Source organism: Coregonus lavaretus, assembly GCF_964263955.1.
Source record: "Coregonus lavaretus genome assembly, chromosome: 16".
In the NCBI taxonomy this organism is placed as follows: Eukaryota; Metazoa; Chordata; class Actinopteri; order Salmoniformes; family Salmonidae; genus Coregonus; species Coregonus lavaretus.
In genome coordinates this window covers 31,090,538-31,109,851 of record NC_140003.1, presented here as the reverse complement: position 1 = coordinate 31,109,851, position 19,314 = coordinate 31,090,538, and the positions used below count along the sequence as shown (strand labels likewise).

The 19,314-nt window shown below is 44.4% G+C and overlaps 1 protein-coding gene across 1 annotated transcript in view; it reads left to right on the top strand.

Annotated features, from left to right (window-relative positions):
* Positions 1-3,807: 3,807 nt before the first annotated feature.
* LOC311143758 (GRIP and coiled-coil domain-containing protein 2-like) overlaps positions 3,808-19,314 on the top strand; it is a 35,854-nt gene continuing 20,347 nt past the window's right edge. Inside the window, exons 1-17 of the mRNA XM_084179636.1 lie at positions 3,808-4,005; positions 11,606-11,662; positions 11,764-11,848; positions 11,979-12,046; positions 12,188-12,292; positions 12,401-12,760; positions 12,894-13,051; positions 13,176-14,940; positions 15,294-15,354; positions 15,583-15,782; positions 16,521-16,640; positions 17,132-17,296; positions 17,607-17,711; positions 18,016-18,178; positions 18,379-18,479; positions 18,653-18,730; positions 19,054-19,191. Of these exons, the coding sequence (XP_084035762.1) occupies positions 4,000-4,005; positions 11,606-11,662; positions 11,764-11,848; positions 11,979-12,046; positions 12,188-12,292; positions 12,401-12,760; positions 12,894-13,051; positions 13,176-14,940; positions 15,294-15,354; positions 15,583-15,782; positions 16,521-16,640; positions 17,132-17,296; positions 17,607-17,711; positions 18,016-18,178; positions 18,379-18,479; positions 18,653-18,730; positions 19,054-19,191 (3,735 nt within the window). The 5' untranslated portion in view covers positions 3,808-3,999. The remainder of the gene's footprint in view (positions 4,006-11,605; positions 11,663-11,763; positions 11,849-11,978; positions 12,047-12,187; positions 12,293-12,400; positions 12,761-12,893; positions 13,052-13,175; positions 14,941-15,293; positions 15,355-15,582; positions 15,783-16,520; positions 16,641-17,131; positions 17,297-17,606; positions 17,712-18,015; positions 18,179-18,378; positions 18,480-18,652; positions 18,731-19,053; positions 19,192-19,314) is intronic.

Sequence of the window (19,314 nt, the reverse complement as noted above, 5' to 3'; positions counted from 1 at the left end):
GATCGAGTAACTTCACTCCTGGAGCCTGCTGAATAGCGTGTAGGGAATGACAGACAGACGGGTAATGATTTAGTAGCTACATGTACCAATGCTGTCTAGCCTGAGAAACAAATCTGAGGCAGGGCAGGCCCTTTTTTTCATTTGATTTGCGTTACCTAGTCCAGTCTACAGAACATCAATAGTTTCTCGCATCCCACACAATCCCACACCTTGACTGATTGACTTAAAGTCGTTGGTGTATGTAATGGAGATATTTAGGATGTATATGTTTAGCATATGTACACTGCTCAAAAAAATAAAGGGAACACTTAAACAACACAATGTAACTCCAAGTCAATCACACTTCTGTGAAATCAAACTGTCCACTTAGGAAGCAACACTGATTGACAATAAATTTCACATGCTGTTGTGCAAATGGAATAGACAACAGGTGGAAATTATAGGCAATTAGCAAGACACCCCCAATAAAGCACTGGTTTTGCAGGTGGTGACCACAGACCACTTCTCAGTTCCTATGCTTCCTGGCTGATGTTTTGGTCACTTTTGAATGCTGGCGGTGCTTTCACTCTAGTGGTAGCATGAGACGGAGTCTACAACCCACACAAGTGGCTCAGGTAGTGCAGCTCATCCAGGATGGCACATCAATGTGAGCTGTGGCAAGAAGGTTTGCTGTGTCTGTCAGCGTAGTGTCCAGAGCATGGAGGCGCTACCAGGAGACAGGCCAGTACATCAGGAGACGTAGAGGAGGCCGTAGGAGGGCAACAACCCAGCAGCAGGACCGCTATCTCCGCCTTTGTGCAAGGAGGAGCAGGAGGAGCACTGCCAGAGCCCTGCAAAATGACCTCCAGCAGGCCACAAATGTGCATGTGTCTGCTCAAACGGTCAGAAACAGACTCCATGAGGGTGGTACGAGGGCCCGACGTCCACAGGTGGGGGTTGTGCTTACAGCCCAACACCGTGCAGGACGTTTGGCATTTGCCAGAGAACACCAAGATTGGCAAATTCGCCACTGGCGCCCTGTGCTCTTCACAGATGAAAGCAGGTTCACACTGAGCACGTGACAGACGTGACAGAGTCTGGAGACGCCGTGGAGAACGTTCTGCTGCCTGCAACATCCTCCAGCATGACCGGTTTGGCGGTGGGTCAGTCATGGTGTGGGGTGGCATTTCTTTGGGGGGCCGCACAGCCCTCCATGTGCTCGCCAGAGGTAGCCTGACTGCCATTAGGTACCGAGATGAGATCCTCAGACCCCTTGTGAGACCATATCCTGGTGCGGTTGGCCCTGGGTTCCTCCTAATGCAAGACAATGCTAGACCTCATGTGGCTGGAGTGTGTCAGCAGTTCCTGCAAGAGGAAGGCATTGATGCTATGGACTGGCCCGCCCGTTCCCCAGACCTGAATCCAATTGAGCACATCTGGGACATCATTGTTGCACCACAGACTGTCCAGGAGTTGGCGGATGCTTTAGTCCAGGTCTGGGATGAGATCCCTCAGGAGACCATACGCCACCTCATCAGGAGCATGCCCAGGCGTTGTAGGGAGGTCATACAGGCACATGGAGGCCACACACACTACTGAGCCTCATTTTGACTTGTTTTAAGGACATTACATCAAAGTTGGATCAGCCTGTAGTGTGGTTTTCCACTTTAATTTTGAGGGTGACTCCAAATCCAGACCTCCATGGGTTGATGAATTTGATTTCCATTGATAATTTTTGTGTGATTTTGTTGTCAGCACATTCAACTATGTAAAGAAAAAAGTATTTAATAAGATTATTTCATTCATTCAGATCTAGGATGTGTTATTTTAGTGTTCCCTTTATTTCTTTGAGCAGTGTATATATTTTCCCTTTCTGTAATACACATGATTTCCAGTGTTCTGTTTGTAACACTCAGGTCGATGGTCACTAGACCAGATGTGGTATGTTATGAATTAAACTCATATGTTTATACTAGTTATTTATGCCACAGGGTCCCCTGTAGCTCAGTTGGTAGCGCATTGCGCTTGCAACGCCAGGGTTGTGGGTTCGTTTCCCACGGGGGGCCAGTATGAAAAATGTACGCACTCACTAACTGTAAGTCGCTCTGGATAAGAGCATCTGCTAAATGACTAAAATGTAAAAAAAAAAAAATATGTATAAGTACCCAGGAGGACACACATATTATTATTGTATTCTATAGCAGCTGACAAAGTCAGTGCCTTTTGTTTTGACTTCCTACAAGCCTCTTGGCTGGTGATTACAGTATTATTTTGCTGTCGGATTAGGATATAATGGACCTGTCTCCAAGGGGCCAGTTAGACATTTTCTCTGCTTCTGTGATGGAGGTTAGTGCTGGAGGTGTCTCCCTCTTGCAACTTGTAATTAATCTGATTGATTTATGATTTACTTTATCTGCAACTGCTCTTCTATTTTGTTCACCTGGAAATGGCTATTACAGTGTATAAATAACTCATGTTACTTTGAAATTCTGCACTTTTGACTATTGGATAGTCTGAAGTCTGGTAGGCACTATCGAGTAGGCCTACGGCTGTCAGTTTGGGTTACTCAAGAGTCATGAGAAGAAGCTCAGGTATGAAGGTGAAACTTGACTGATTTGTAGAAGTTCAGATATCCCCCTTGTACTGCTATTTCAAGCACATTAGATGTGAAAATCAATGTAATGCCAATACACAATCATTGATCTGGTGGGAAGATGGCGGAAGTGGATGCTGAGTTCGAATCAAGCGGCGCGTCGAGCAAATTTGGTGAAGACGAATGTTCTGAATGGACAACAGTAGCATCAAAAGCTGGAGGAGAAAAAAAATGAAATTGTCTAAAATTGGAGTGGAGGATACATGTGTGAATTATAATGAATCGCTTCTTGTTGGGATGCATTTGTTGAGTAAGGATGCATATGTGGGAAAACCGTTTGAGGTGTCGAAAATGGTGAAGTGCGCGCTTGGAAAAGTGGAGTCTGTCAGAGTGACCAGAAGTGGTCTTATTTTGATTCATTGTATTTCTGAAGAACAGAGGAAGATTGCAATGAGCCTCAAAAGAATCCAGACAACAGAAGTGTTTTTAACTTCAGAGTAGAGCACCCGTCAAAGGAGTCATCTCAGGGGTGACGACAGATGTTCAGGTTGAATACCTGAAGAGAATTCCTGGTGTGGTTGTTGTCTGGCGTCTGACCCGCTGGGTGAATGGAGAAAAATAAGAAAGTCTGTCGGTCCTGTTGTTTTTTGATAAAGAGCAAATACCTACTCATGTGAAGCTTGGTTATGTAAGATACGCCGTAAGAGCTGTAGGGATCATGATCCTGGATTGAGGTGGCAAAAGTTAGAGCGGTCAATCGAATCTCCTATGCGGAAGCGATTAAAAGCATTGAGAAAACAAGTGAAGCTAGTGAAGATATGGTAGTGGATACACCACAGCCTGTAGTACATGTTTGCTTCCAGACAAAATATACCCTGTGTGTTAAAAATATGGATTTTGTTGCGTTCATTGCCACAGTTATAAACTGTACAGCACAAGTCTCAAAGAAGTCTAAGAAACTGGACATTGTTGTGGCTGCAGCAGAAAGGTATTTGGGATTTAAGGATTTTACATCTGAAGATTTGCAAGGGGTACTGGCGCAGGAAGAACCACCCTCCCAGGTTCCCCTAGAGCCTGTGTAGGGATCAGATGTGTTTGATTTTTTTATTTAGCTTATTTTATTTATTTATTTTTTGGTCGTTTTTTCGTTGTTCAGTTTTTGGGGGAATCCTGTTTCCATCCCGAATAGTCGGTGGCGGGGTTCACATTAAATTGTGTGATCTATATAGTGACGTACGTACGGTTGGTTGACGAAGCGGAAATGAGCTGAAGCTTAGCATTTGGAGCGCATCAAAATATTGAAATCCTTTAGTTTTCAAATCGTACAGTAACCAAAGGAACTGTGCAATATAAGAACATATATCAGATATTTAGTTACAGACTACCGATTCCGTTAACGATTGGGTACTTACATTGCGTCGATCAAGATGGAGGTAAGTTTGGTCCAACGACGTCTCCAAGGAAGTGATTGTAGCATGTCTGGCTAGCTGGCATAGCTAACGTTAATACTAGTAATGACAACTAAATCGCCATTGTAACAATAAATTATAGTTAAGTCATACATCTTGCCAAAGTTACTGGTGTAGTTAGCTAGCTATTAAGGTACTGTAATGTTAGCCATGGACAACTAGCTAGCTTTTTCCTTATCCAGAAGAATTCACATGCTTCCGTATCACTAGCTATCTAGCTAGATGAGATTAGCTACGTGATACCTACTCATCGCTTTTGTAGTGTTTACCTAGGCTGCAAAGGTGAGATTGTTGCCTAAGGAATTTGCTATGCATGATGTTTCCGCGCGCGTGTGTGTCAGTGGAGGCTGCTGAGGGGAGGATGGCTCATAATAATAATATGCCATTTAGCAGACGCTTTTATCCAAAGCGACTTACAGTCATGTGTGGATACATTTTTACGTATGGGTGGTCCCGGGGATCGAACCCACTACCCTGGCATTACAAGCGCCATGCTCTACCAATTGAGCTACAGAGGACCACATGACTGGAATGGAGTGAGTGGAATGATATCAAACACATGGTTTTCATACGTTTGATACCATTCCATTCACTCTATTCCAGCCATTACACTCCATTCCAGCCATTATTATGAGCCGTCCTCCCCTCAGCAGCCTCCACTGGTGTGTGTGTGTTGCATTGTTCGAGAGCAGCTTAAAATCCGTGATGCATTGTAGTTAAATTATAACTGACTGATTTAGAAAGTAATAATGAGTAGCTAGTAATGTATGATCATATCAAACTTTATTTGTCACATTCGCCGAATACAACAGGTGTTTACCTTACCGTGAAATGCTTACTTACAAGCCATTAACCAACAATGCATTTCAAGAAAGAGTTAAGAAAATATTTACCAAATAAACTAAAGTAAAAAATAATAAAAAGTAACACTAGAAAATAACAATAACAAGTTTATATACAGGGGGTACCAGTACCGAGTCGATGTAATTTGTAAATACATAGATAATAGACAGCGGGTAGCAGCAGTGTAAAAACAAATGGGGTATTTTATTACTTGTTTTTTTATGCATGAATATAATGGCTCACTGTTCATTGTTGGCATTTCCTGCCTAAGTTTCTGCCTAATGTATGTAGTTCTGTCCTTGAGCTATTCTTGTCTATTAATGTTCTGTAAAAACAAATGGGGTATTTTATTAGGATCCCCATTAGCTGTTGCAAAAGCAGCAGCTACTCTTCCTGGGGTCCACACAAAACATGAAACATGACATAATACAGAACATTAATAGACAAGAACAGCTCAAGGACAGAACTACATACTTTTTTTTTAAGGCACACACAGCCTACATATCAATACATACACACAATCTATCTAGGTCAAATAGGGGAGAGGCGTTGTGCTGTGAGGTGTTGCTTTATCTGTTTTCTGAAACCAGGTTTGCTGTTTATTTGAGCAATACGAGCTGGAAAGGAGTTCCATGCAATAATGGCTCTATTTAATACTGTACGCTTTCTTGAATTTGTTCTGGATTTGGGGACTTTGAAAAGACCCCTGGTGGCATGTCTGGTGGGGTAGGTGTGTGTGTCAGAGCTGTGTGTAAGTTGACTATGCAAACAATTTGGGATTCAGCTTAACTAGGTCTTTCCTTGCAGCACTGGACCACACAACTGGACAATAATCAAGATTAGACAAAACTAGAGCATGCAGAACTTGCTTTTTGGAGTGTGGTGTCAAAAAAGCAGACCATCTCTTTATTATGGACAGGCCTCTCCCCATCTTTACAACCATTTAATCTATATGTTTTGACCATGATAGTTTACAATCTAAGGTAACGCCAAGTAATTTAGTCTCCTTAACTTGTTCAACAGCCACACCATTCATTACCAGATTCAGCTGAGGTCTAGAACTTAGGGAATGATTTGTACCAAATACAATGCTCTTAGTTTTATAGATGTTCAGGATCAGTTTATGAGTAGCCACCCATTCCAAAACAGACTGCAACTCTTTAAGGGTTTCGGTGACTTCATTAGATATGGTTGCTGATGCGTATATGGTTGAATCATCAGCATACATGGACACACATGCTTTGTTTAATGCCTGTAGCAGGTCATTGGTAAAAATAGAAAAGAGTAGAGGGCCTAGAGAGCTGCCCTGTGGTACACCACACTTTACATGTTTGACATTAGAGAAGCTTCCATTAAAGAAAAGTCTTTGAGTTCTATTAGATAGATAGCTCTGCATCCACGATATGGCAGAGGTTGAAAAGACATAACACATACGTTTTCAACAACAGGTTATGGTCAATAATATCAAAGGCTGCACTGAAATCTAACAGTACAGCTCCCACAATCTTCTTATTATCAATTTCTTTCAACCAATCATCGGTAATTTGTGTCAGTCACACATGTTGAGTGCCCTTCCCTATAAGCATGTTGAAAGTCTGTTGTTAATTTGTTTACAGAGAAATAGCATTGTATTAGGTCAATTTTTTTCAACAGTTTGCTAAGAGCTGGCAGCAAGCTTATAGGTCTACTGTTAGAACTAGTAAAGGCCACTTTACCATTCTTGGGTAGCGGAATTACTTTGGCTTCCCTCCAGGCCTGAGGACAAAGACTTTCCTCTAGGCTCAGATTAAAGATATGACAGATAGGAGTGGCTATAGAGTCAGCTACCATTCTCAGTAGCTTTCCATCTAAGTTGTCAATGCCAGGAGGTTTGTCATTATTGATCAATAACAATAATTTTTCCACCTCTCCCACACTAACTTTACAAAATTCGAACTTGCAATGCTTTCATTATTAGTTTTTTTATGCATGAATACGATGGCTCACTGTTCATTGCTGGCATTTCCTGCCTAAATTTGCCCACTTTGCCAATGAAGTAATCATTAAAATAATTGGCAAAATCAAATGGTTTTGTGATGAATAACCCATCTGATTCGATGAAAGATGGAGTTGAATTTGTCTTTCTACCCATAATTTCATTTAAAGTGCTCAAGTTTTTTTCCATCATTCTTTATATCATTGATCTTGGCTTCATAATACAGTTTCTTCTTTTTGTTGAGTTTAGTCACATCATTTCTCAATTTGCAGTAAGTCAGCCAGTCAGATGTGCAGCCAGATCTATTAGCCACTCGTTTTTCCCCATCTCTTTCAACCATACAGTTTTTCAATTCCTCATCAATCCATGGAGCCTTAACAGTTCTAACAGTCAATTTCCTAACAGGTGCATGTTTATCAATAATTGGAAGAAGCAATTTCATAAATTGATCAAGGGCACCATCTGGATGCTCATTATTAATCACATCAGACCAACAAATATTTTTTACATCATCCACATATGAGTCACAGCAAAATATTTTATATGATCTCTTATACACTATTTTAGGCCCAGCTGTTGGAACTTTGGCTTTCCTGGATATAGCCACTATATTGTGATCACTGCATCCAATGGGTACGGATACAGCTTTAGAACAAAGTTCTACAGTATTAGTGAAAATGTGATCGATACATGTGGATGATCTTGTTCCTGTAGTGTTTGTAAACACCGTGGTAGGTTGATTAATAACCTGAACCAGATTACAGGCACTGATTACAGTAAGAAGCTTCCTCTTGAGCGGACAGCTTGATGAAAACCAGTCAGTATTCAGGTCCCCAAGAAAGTAGACCTCTCTGTTTACATCACATACACTATCAAGCATTTCACACATTATTTAGATACTGACTGTTCGCACTTGGTGGCCTATAGCAACACCCCAAAAGAAAAGGGTTTAGATGTGGCAAGTGAACCTGCAACCACAGCACTTCAGTAACACTTGACATAAGATCTTCTCTAAGCATTACAGGAATATGGCTCTGAATATATATATATATATATATATATATATATATATATATACATACATACATACATACATACATACATACATACATACAGTGGGGGAAAAAAGTATTTAGTCAGCCACCAATTGTGCAAGTTCTCCCACTTAAAAAGATGAGAGAGGCCTGTAATTTTCATCATAGGTACACGTCAACTATGACAGACAAATTGAGAATTTTTTTCTCCAGAAAATCACATTGTAGGATTTTTAATGAATTTATTTGCAAATTATGGTGGAAAATAAGTATTTGGTCACCTACAAACAAGCAATATTTCTGGCTCTCACAGACCTGTAACTTCTTCTTTAAGAGGCTCCTCTGTCCTCCACTCGTTACCTGTGTTAATGGCACCTGTTTGAACTTGTTATCAGTATAAAAGACACCTGTTCACAACCTCAAACAGTCACACTCCAAACTCCACTATGGCCAAGACCAAAGAGCTGTCAAAGGACACCAGAAACAAAATTGTAGACCTGCACCAGGCTGGGAAGACTGAATTTGCAATAGGTAAGCAGCTTGGTTTGAAGAAATCAACTGTGGGAGCAATTATTAGGAAATGGAAGACATACAAGACCACTGATAATCTCCCTCGTTCTGGGGCTCCACGCAAGATCTCACCCCGTGGGGTCAAAATGATCACAAGAACGGTGAGCAAAAATCCCAGAACCACACGGGGGGACCTAGTGAATGACCTGCAGAGAGCTGGGACCAAAGTAACAAAGCCTACCATCAGTAACACATTACGTCGCCAGGGACTCAAATCCTGCAGTGCCAGACGTGTCCCCCTGCTTAAGCCAGTACATGTCCAGGCCCGTTTGAAGTTTGCTAGAGTGCATTTGGATGATCCAGAAGAGGATTGGGAGAATGTCATATGGTCAGATGAAACCAAAATATAACTTTTTGGTAAAAACTCAACTTGTCGTGTTTGGAGGACAAAGAATGCTGAGTTGCATCCAAAGAACACCATACCTACTGTGAAGCATGGGGGTGGAAACATCATGCTTTGGGGCTGTATTTCTGCAAAGGGACCAGGACGACTGATCCGTGTAAAGGAAAGAATGAATGGGGCCATGTATCGTGAGATTTTGAGTGAAAACCTCCTTCCATCAGCAAGGGCATTGAAGATGAAACGTGGCTGGGTCTTTCAGCATGACAATGATCCCAAACACACCGCCCGGGCAACGAAGGAGTGGCTTCGTAAGAAGCATTTCAAGGTCCTGGAGTGGCCTAGCCAGTCTCCAGATCTCAACCCCATAGAACATCTTTGGAGGGAGTTGAAAGTCCGTGTTGCCCAGCAACAGCCCCAAAACATCACTGCTCTAGAGGAGATCTGCATGGAGGAATGGGCCAAAATACCAGCAACAGTGTGTGAAAACCTTGTGAAGACTTACAGAAAACGTTTGACCTGTGTCATTGCCAACAAAGGGTATATAAAAAAGTATTGAGAAACTTTTGTTATTGACCAAATACTTATTTTCCACCATCATTTGCAAATAAATTCATTAAAAATCCTACAATGTGATTTTCTGGATTTTATTTACTCATTTTGTCTGTCATAGTTGACGTGTACCTATGATGAAAATTACAGGCCTCTCTCATCTTTTTAAGTGGGAGAACTTGCACAATTGGTGGCTGACTAAATACTTTTTTCCCCCACTATATATATATATATATATATATATATATATACATATACATACAGCAACACCTCCCCCATAAGCATTTCTGTCTCTTCTATAGATGTTGTATTCTTGTATTGCTACTGCTGTATCATCAAATGAATTATCCAAATTAGTCTCAGAAAGGGCTAATATATGAATGTTATCTGATGTTAGGAAGTTATTGATTTCATGAACTTTATTTGTAAGGCTACATATAGTAATATGGGCTATTTTCAGCCCTTTCCTGGGTAGCTTATCAGAGATAGACATAATACTGGAAAGGGCAAACAAAGCAAGATAAAAAAAATATACATTCAGCAGTCCATTAATCAATTGGCGTGTCTGTGTGTGTGCTGCGGGGTTGAAGCTACGAACCCATAGGCTTGGCTCTCTCATCCCTTCCAGGCTTCTGGGAGGGAGGGTGAACAATGAGCCTGTCATAGCGGATGTAAGCAATGTCCCCACGCGCTCAGGCAGTTTTCATGGCTGGGATAAGTTCTTTCCTCTTCTGGGGCACCGCTTCAGGATAGTCCTCTTTGAGAAATATATACGTTCCTCTAAAGTTCTTGGCTCTTTCCAGAACAGAACCTCAGGAACTTGACCAGTATCGGCCTGGGCCTGTCACCTGGGCTGGTGGTGGGTTTTCCAGTCCTGTGGGCACGCTCCACCTCAATCTTCCTGTGGTCTATCTTCAATTTCTCAGAGATCATTTCCCTCACTTGGTCCTCAGACTACATCCAGGTCTCGTGGAGATTCTGCAATTCTGTCCACAACCATGTTGTTACGCCTTGATTGTCCCTCGAGATTTATCCGTCGTTGTTATCATGGATTCACAGACAGAACTGATGTCCTCTCTCAATGACTTACAGATTGCTGTAATCTTGCCGTTCTCCTGTTTCAACTCATCGAGCTGACCCTGGGAGAACTGCAAACTGTTCTTTAGGTGCTGGACCTCTCTGGTCTGGTCGTCCATTCTTTTATTAGTCGAATCCATCAGTATTTGGACAAAGCAATTTTCTTGTTGTTGTAACAACTGCTTAGTGGAGCGGGACGAGAGTTTCATGTTCCTTGGTGTCCACATCACCAAGACAGTCGTGAAGAGGGCACTACAACACCTTTTCCCCCTCAGTACACTGAAAATATGTTTTTTTTTGGGGGGGGCATTTGATTAATTGTTCAGCAGTCTTATGGCTTGGTAAGGAGCCTTTTGGTCCTAGACTTGGCACTCCGGTACCGTTTGCCGTGCGATAGCAGAGAGAAGAGTCTATGACTTGGGCCTTCCTCTGACACCGCCTAGTATATAGGTCCTGGATGGCAGGAAGCTTGGCCCCAGTGATGTACTGGGCCGTACGCACTACCCTATGTAGCGCCTTATGGTCAGATGCCGAGCAGTTGCCATACCAGGCGGTGATGCAACCGTTCAGGATGCTCTCGATGGTGCAGCTGTAGAACTCTTTGAGGATCTGGGACCCATGCCAAATCTTTTCAGTCTCCTGAGGGGGAAAAGGTGTTGTCGTGCCCTCTTCACGACTGTCTTGGTGTGTTTAGACCATGATAGTTTGTTGGTGATGTGGACACCAAGGACCTTGACACTCTCGTCCCGCTCCACTACAGCCCCGTCGATGTTAATGGGAGCGTGTTCGGCCCTCCTTTTCCTGTAGTCCACGATCATCTCCTTTGTCTTGCTCACATTGAGGGAGAGGTTGTTGTCCTGCCACCACACTGCCAGGTCTCTGACCTCCTCCCTATAGGCTGTCTCATCGTTGTCGGTAATCAGGCCTATCATTGTTGTGTCGTCAGCAAACTTAATTGTGTTGTTGGAGTCGTGTTTGGCCACGCAGTCGTAGGTGAACAGGGAGTACAGGAGGGGACTAAGCACTCACCCCTGAGGGGCCCCAGTGTATCAAAGGTGATATGTAGATCATTCAGTTGGCAGTCGTCAACTGCAATTCAGTCAATATCGAACAAGGTGTGTGTGTGTCGTAACTGTATCCTGTTTTATGTAATAGTTTTTTTCTCCACAATAGCAGGACACCAGCCCAGGGTTTGTGGCCTCATCACCTCCAGCTGGCGCTAAGTCAAAGGTGCAGCAAATAATGCTTTCTATGTCTTACTTTTACCTCTGTGTTACTGTTACCTCTCTGTCTTACTGTTACCTCTTTGTCTTACTGTTACCTCTATGAAGTTGGACACGCTGTCCAAGGATGACCTCATCAAGTTTGCCAAGAAGCAGATGGCTGCCATACAGAAGATGAAGTCCAAATGTGCAGGTTCATGAAGCATCTGTCATACACTGTTTACCATTCAATGTTGTGATCATTGATAAATCAATACAGTAGCTAGTTGGATTTCCTTTTGTAATAATTTTTGTCCTTTCTGTTTCTCAATATTTTTTTCCAGATTTGGAAACGGAGGTTGACACCCTCAAGTCTCAGCCAAAAGGCAATTCAGGTGACTCCATCATACAGGTTTGTGGTCTTAAATTCTTACATGAGAAAATTAATAAGCTCATGCTTTGCAGCTGCTGAAGTGCTTTGGAAGTGTTTGTCAGTAATGTGTTTTCCATTCTATTCTGTTGAATTCTGTAGTATTCTATTCTGTTCTACCAGGAGCTGACCGAGAGGATGAGTGCCTTGCTGCTGGAAAAGGCTGAGACCCAGCAGAGTGCAGTGTTACTGCGGAAGGAGAATGAGAAGATCAAGCACCGGGAACAGGTAAACTGCCAGACCAATGGTCACCTACCCTGGCCCTGGATAACTACAGGGTGTTCAGCCTTTTGTTCCAGTCCAGCTCTAACTTTGTTTTCTGTTGAATATGACCAGGATGCAGTAGGGAAACTGGCCACCCTGCTGGGAGAGTTGGACCAGGCCAAGGAAGACCACCAGAAGAAAATAGCAGCCTTGGAGAAGAGCCTGGACGCATCCCAAGCCAAACACAAAGAAGAAGTTGAATTCTTCCAGAGGCTTCTGAGGGAGAAAGAAGAGAGTGACAGAGAGAAAGAGAGAGAAAGAGAGAAAGAAAAGCAGAGAGAAAGGGAAGACTCGGGCGAGAGTGTAGAAGCCGTAAGTCGCAGCCTGGAGTCACAGATCCTGAGTCTGCAGACGGAGCTATCTGCAGCCATGGAGCGGAGCGCCCAGGAGGCTGCAGCGCTGCAGGAAGACCATCAGAGGGCACTGACAGAGGTTAGTTGAAAAGTAGTGTACGAAAAATGTCACAAACGAAAAACCCTTACACTGTTGTAAACTGACAGTTGATGAAGACCTTCTGCTTTAAATGTTGCAATAAACTGTGTGTGTGTGTTTATTTTACTTTCAGGCCCAGCAGGAAGTAGAGAACCTGAGAGAGGAGTTGGCTCAGCATAGTGTGCAACATGAAGAGGAGCTGAGAGCTCTGGAGGAGGACTTTGAGATGGAGAGAGAGAGACTGCTACTCCTCCAAGAGGAGCTCAGTGAGCAGCTGGCTCTCAAAGACAGGTGGGTCATAGTGCTACACATTGAGGATGGACAAGAAGAGTCATACAATGTACAGTAAAACGCTTTGAGCAACTAGAAAAAGTGCTTTATTAATCCAATCTTCTTCCTTTTCTTGTTATGACAGCTTCCTGCAGGATGTGCAGGAGGAAGAGGAGGAGCCTAGTGGCCGCAGCTCAGGGATAGCCAGGATGTTGGAGCTGTCTGGTGTAAGTCAGATTGATGCCAGTGATGGAGAGACTGAGCGCGGACAGCTCCGATCTGCCCTGGAGGACCAGCAATCACAGAATACCATGCTGCAAGACGAGCTGATCTTCCTGGGCAATGTGAAGACTGAACTGGAGGCGGAGCTTGAGAGGGTAAGGGAGGAGTTTCAGACAGAGAAGGAGGAACTAGAGTTTAAGATCGAAGAGTTGCTGATGACCCGGGAGGTTGCGACCCCTGACGTAAATATGACCCCTAACCGTGACCTTCTGATCCTTGCAACCCCTAACCGTGAACTTCAGGAGGCTCAAGCGTTCACTCAGATCCAGCTGAGCGGCCCACAGAGAGACCCAGTGGACAGCCTACCTGCCAGCCCTTCTAGCCCCAGACAGAGCCTGTCTAGCCCTGTCCCTGGTGCAGACCACCAGAGCCTGACCCTGCAAGAACAGCAGAGATTGATCCTGGAGGTCCAGGAGCTGAGGGCCCAGTGTGAGACCTTAGCCAGGGAGAAGAGCCAGGCCGTGGGTGAATGTGAGTCCCTAGCCAGAGAGAGGAGGCAGGTGGTGGCAGAATGTGAGTCCCTAGCCAGAGACAGGAGCCAGGCGGTGGCTGAGTACGAACGCACCAGAGACATCCTGAGAGGCCTGGAGACTGAGCTAGGTCATAGGACCGGGGACATCGCCAGACAGTATGAAGCTATGAAGGAACAGGGGGCTTCTGCAGTCCAGGAGCTACAGGAGAGAGTCACAGGGCTTACTGAGGAGAGAGATGGTCTGGTGGAGAGGGTGAGAGGGTTGGATGAAGACAGAGCGAGCCTGCTGGAGAAGGTCCAGGGCCTAGAGAAGAGGCTGGAGAGCTTCCTGGAGCAGACACAGGCAGCCGAGGGGCTGAAGGAGCAGCTGCAGACGTCTCTGGAGGAGAAGAATGCGTTAGCCCTCGAGCTAAAGGACTCCGTAGAGGCGCAGACAGTGTTAGCCTCTGAGCTAAAGGCATCTCTTGAGGTGCAGACCGCGTTAGCCGTAGAGCTAAGGGTTTCGGTGGAGGATCTGATCAGGCAGAACGGGGAGATCGTCTCTCAGCTGCAGATGAAGGAGAGTGCTGTTCAGGAGTTAGAGGAGACACTTAATGTGGTGAGCACAGCGAGAGACATAACACTGTCAGCACTGCAGGACAGAGAGATGGAGGTGGTGAGGTTGAGGGAGGAAAGGGAGAGGGAGGTGGAGGAGAGTCAAGGCCAAAGAGAGGAGGTGGCTGAGCTGCAGGCTCATATAGAGGAGTTAGAGAAGGAGAGGAGCCTGCTGAAGAATAATCTAGAGGAGGTGCAGAGGGAGAGGTCTGAGAAGGTGCAGGGGAGCCCAGGGGAGGAGGTGGAGGAGCTGCAGGCTCGTATAGAGGAGCTGGAGAAGGAGAGGAGCCTCCTGAGGAGTAATCTGGGGGAGGTGGTGGGAGATACTGAAGCTCTACAGAGAGACCTGAGGGAGATGAAACTGGTCAATGAGAAGATGAGAACAGAGAACCAAGAACTACTGACACAAGTCAGCCAGGCTACAGAGACACTGGCAGACCGAGAGAGGGAGGGAGAGGTGGAGGAAGAACAGGCGGAGAAGGAGAGGAGAGAGCTACAACAGCAGCTAACAGAGAAGGACACCGTGATATCTCAGTTGAGAAGTGAGATGGCTGGCTTACAGGTGAGTTCTTCTGGCTTCTTTCCTTCTCAACATGCACACACCATCTAAAGGACAAAAAGGGATTGCTTTTTTGCCCCCAGCTCTTTTCCCAAGCTATGGTTTGTCAAAGTGACTGCTGTGGTATTTTTCATTACATTTACATTTTAGTCATTTAGCAGACGCTCTTATCCAGAGCAACTTATAGTTAGTGAGTGCATACATTTTCATACTGGCCCCCCGTGGGAATCGAACCAACAACCCTGGCGTTGCAAGCGCCATGCTCTACCAACTGAGCTACAGATTTACTTTTCCTCCCTCTCTTTCCCTTCCACCCTCTCCCTTCCTCTCTCTCTGTCTCTCTCTCCCCCCACTAGTCTACAACCCAGTCTCCTGTCTCAGAGGAGAACACAGCCAATGTGTTCACTGAGAAAATTGGTACGTTCCTAATTACTACTGTCTAATGGAGAACAGAACAGGAATCTAATGTGTAATAATCCTATGACAGATGAGCAATACAAAAAATGTCATTCTTGTTTGTTTTTAGATCTTCCTAGATGCTTATTAAGCTCATATAAGAATGACAGATGCAAAGTGCCAATCATTTGAGGGATTCTGATTCTTCCAATGATCTGTGTGTGATGATGTCTCATCCCTCCATCTCAGCCCTGCTGGAGAAGGAGCGCAAAGAAAAGGATGAGAGGATGAATAAGATCAAGGCGGTGGCTGTGAAAGCCAGGAAGGAGCTGGACACCAGCAGGAAAGAGGCTGTGTCTCTAAAGGAGGAAGTGGAGGTGTTGAAGGCTGAGAGAGAGAGGGTGACAAGCTCAATGAAAGACATCATCCATGGAGCAGAGGGATACAAGGTACTACTCACCCGTAACCCCTGACCCTTAGCCCTGACCCCTCACTACATCCCTACCTTATACAGAATGAACAACACAGAAATCAATAGTGAATTGCTTATTTGGCTGGTGGTACAAATCTGTTTCATTGCAAAAAAACACCTGAAGAGATGAAGAGGAAAATAAGTGTATTTTCCCCTAATGCTCTAGCTTGCTGGCCAGGGCTGCTAAGTGTGTCTGTTCAATAGGGAGCTTTCTGTTTGTGTTTCATTTAGTATAATGCACAACAGCCACATTAAACGGGTTCAGACGGTTGTCTTTATGAATTGGCTTTGGAAGCCATTAGAGATTAAATCACTCTTCTGTGTTTAATGGGAGTTTTGTTCTAGACCTGAATGGATGAATACCCTGTCACTGTAGAACAGGCAGCTTGATATATGCGCAGGTGTTATTCTGCATTATAAACTGGGTGGTTTGAGCCCTGAATGCTGATTGGCTGAAAGCCGTGGTATATCAGACCATATATTTAGAAAACAAATATTTTTACTGTTCTAATTACCAGTTTATAATGGCAATAAGGCACCTCTGGGGTTTGTGGTATATGGCCAATATACCATGGCTAATGGCTGTATCTAGGCACTCCACGTTGCGTCGCGCATAAGAACATACCACACCCCCTCGTGCCTTATTGCTTAATTAAGCTGCACAATGCCTATTCAATAATGAATGTGTTTATTATTAAGTGTATGTGTGTTACAGAACTTGCAGCTGGACTACGACAGGCAGACAGAGGAGCTGGATAAGGAGAGAGAGAAGGTGGAGGGAGCTGAGAAACAGATCTCCGAGCTGACCAAACGACTCAACACTGCCGTACAACAGGTAACACCGACACACACACTACAGTCTCACACACAATCCATGCTCAGAAGTCATCCAGCGTGCTCAACCAGACTGACAGTTTCCCCCCCAGTCCAAATACAAACTGTCCATTAGTTCATTCTTTTTAATTCCTCCTTTTCTTATGATTATATTTTTCTCTTCCTAATTGTCTGTTTCTAGTGAAGTAACGGAGTGTGTGTAAATTAAACAGTGGCTGGTTCCATCTGCTGTTGTAGCGTTGTCAGTCTACTGAGACAGATGCTGGTCTTGGCTGTGTGAGCTGAGAGCTCCCCTGGGACAATACAGACTGGAAATACAGACAAACTCATAACAGTGTCTGAGACTTCCCTGGATGTCTTTGTTAGATATGTTTACCTGATGTGATGTTATTGTTGATGTGTATTCTGGCTGGCTGATTATATGGCCAAGGGGACTGGTGTTTGCCAAGAACTCATGAGTGATGTTTGAGTGAATGCGTGTTCTGTGTCCAGCATGAACAGCTGTGGTTGGAGAGAGAGGACCTGATGACTGGGTTGGAGACTCTTAGGAGTACAGTGAGACAGATGGAAGGACAGACAGCAGAGCTACACAGACAGACAGACACCCTGAACAGAGACCTGCAGGCTGAGAGACTACTGAAGGAACAGAAGACAAAGGTGTGTGTGAGAGAGAACTATCTTAGTTCAATGCACTGATTGTAAGTCGTGCTGGATAAGAGCGTCTGCTAAATGACCTAAATGTGTGGACACGTTTTACTATACTTCTGAGTACCAGAAGTCCACACAAGAATAGTAAACCAACAAAAATTCAAAGAAGTGAGGAAATTTTTTCCAGTCATCGCTTCTAGAAAGGCTATTTTAGGCTTAGGGTTATCTTTAGGGGTTAGGGAAAATAGGATTTTGAATGGGAATCAATTGTTGGTCCCCATAAAGTCCTCACAAGTATAACTGTGTTGTGTGTCTCCAGGAGCTGTCGTTGTTGCAGAAGGAGGTAGAGGAGCTGACAGTTCAGCTCCGCAGACAGAAGCAGCAGTCTCAGCAGACAACACAGGAGCTGGAGCAGCTACGCAAGGTACACAAATACCCCCCCCCCCCCACCCCCACACACACACACACACGAACATGGCAAGGCCACTCAAATAAAGAGCTGGTAAAGCCCTTACTTCTAACCCTCACCGGGAATTGTGTGTCGTGATGTTGTGTGTCGTGTTGCCTCTAGTCCTAAAAAACAACACTCAGAATCTAGCAGGATGTCAAAGTAACAGTTTACCCTCAAGCACTGGAAGCTGCTTTTCCATTACTCATACTAAGATTTGTGTAGAAATGGGATTCAGTGTGTGTATATGTTGTGAATATGTGTGTTTTTGTCTTTCCAGGAGGCCCAGCAGAGCTCGTTGTTGGACATGGAGATGGCAGACTATGAACGCCTGGTCAAAGAACTCAACACTAAACTGTCAGAGAAAGACGTGTGTGTGGAGGAGCTGAAAACACAGATAAACACACACACACAGCAAGAAGTCTCACTCAACCAGGAGATCGGTACACACAAACACTGATCCCTACCATTCGCCCCACTGACATACTTTTTTTACAGCCAACCCACTAACTGAAGAAGCAGCACTAAATCAGTTTACTGCAAATCAAAGGCCTATACGTCTCTATAATGTGTTTCATTCATTATAACAATGGCCTTTGTGCTGTAATCCATTCTTCTAACCTGTTTCTGTGTGTTCTCCCAGAGGGTCTGAAGTCCCAGCTTGACCAGGGGGAGGACAAGAGCTCCAAGATGAAACAGCTGCTGGTGAAAACCAAGAAAGACCTGGCTGACACCAAGAGACAGGTCAGACCCCAGGGACCTGATTACCTGGAGTACAGGGAGAGGGTCCCAGTGGATCACATTTTAGTCAAATGAGTGTTTACAGTGTTCTGTAATACATTGGAGTTGGTTTCCTTGAATGTGTAGTGTCTGTGCACATAAATAGTGTATTAATAAGTGTGTGTTTGTGTGTGCAGGAAGCCATTCAGATGATGACGCTGGCCTCTCTGAAGGGAGAGCTGGAGGCACATCAACAGCAATTGGAGAACAGCAAGGTAAGATGGCAGTCCCTGAACCCATTCAGACAGACTTAATGTGTTGTGAAATCTGTTGTGAATGTATGGTAATGTTTTTAAAATGGTATAACTGCCTTAATTTTGCTGGACCCCAGGAAGAGTAGCTGCTGCCTTGGCAGCAGCTAATGGGGATCCATAATAAATACAAATACAGACACCTGAGCCTGCAACAAGACAGGACTTTAAAGGTAACACCCTGTGTCTGAAAGGGGTAATGGATGAGTACATACTGTGTCACAATATTATCTGTCCCGATGTGTTGTATCAGTTATTATATCAGTGGCTCTTGTGTTCTTGTATAGATCCAGTGCTGTGAACTGACTGCGGAGCGCCACAGACTGCAGGAGCAGCTGAGGACTCTGACTGAACAACAGCAGAGAACAAGCAGCTCCTTGCAACACAGACTGACCACACTACAGCAGGAGGCTAACACTGCCAAGGTACACACACACACACCATCCTACATCCAGTTCTCTCCTCCCTCTCTCTCATCTTATTCTCTCTCTCTACCTTCCATTTATCTCTCTTCTCCGTTCCTCTACCCTAAACCCTATCTCTCTCCT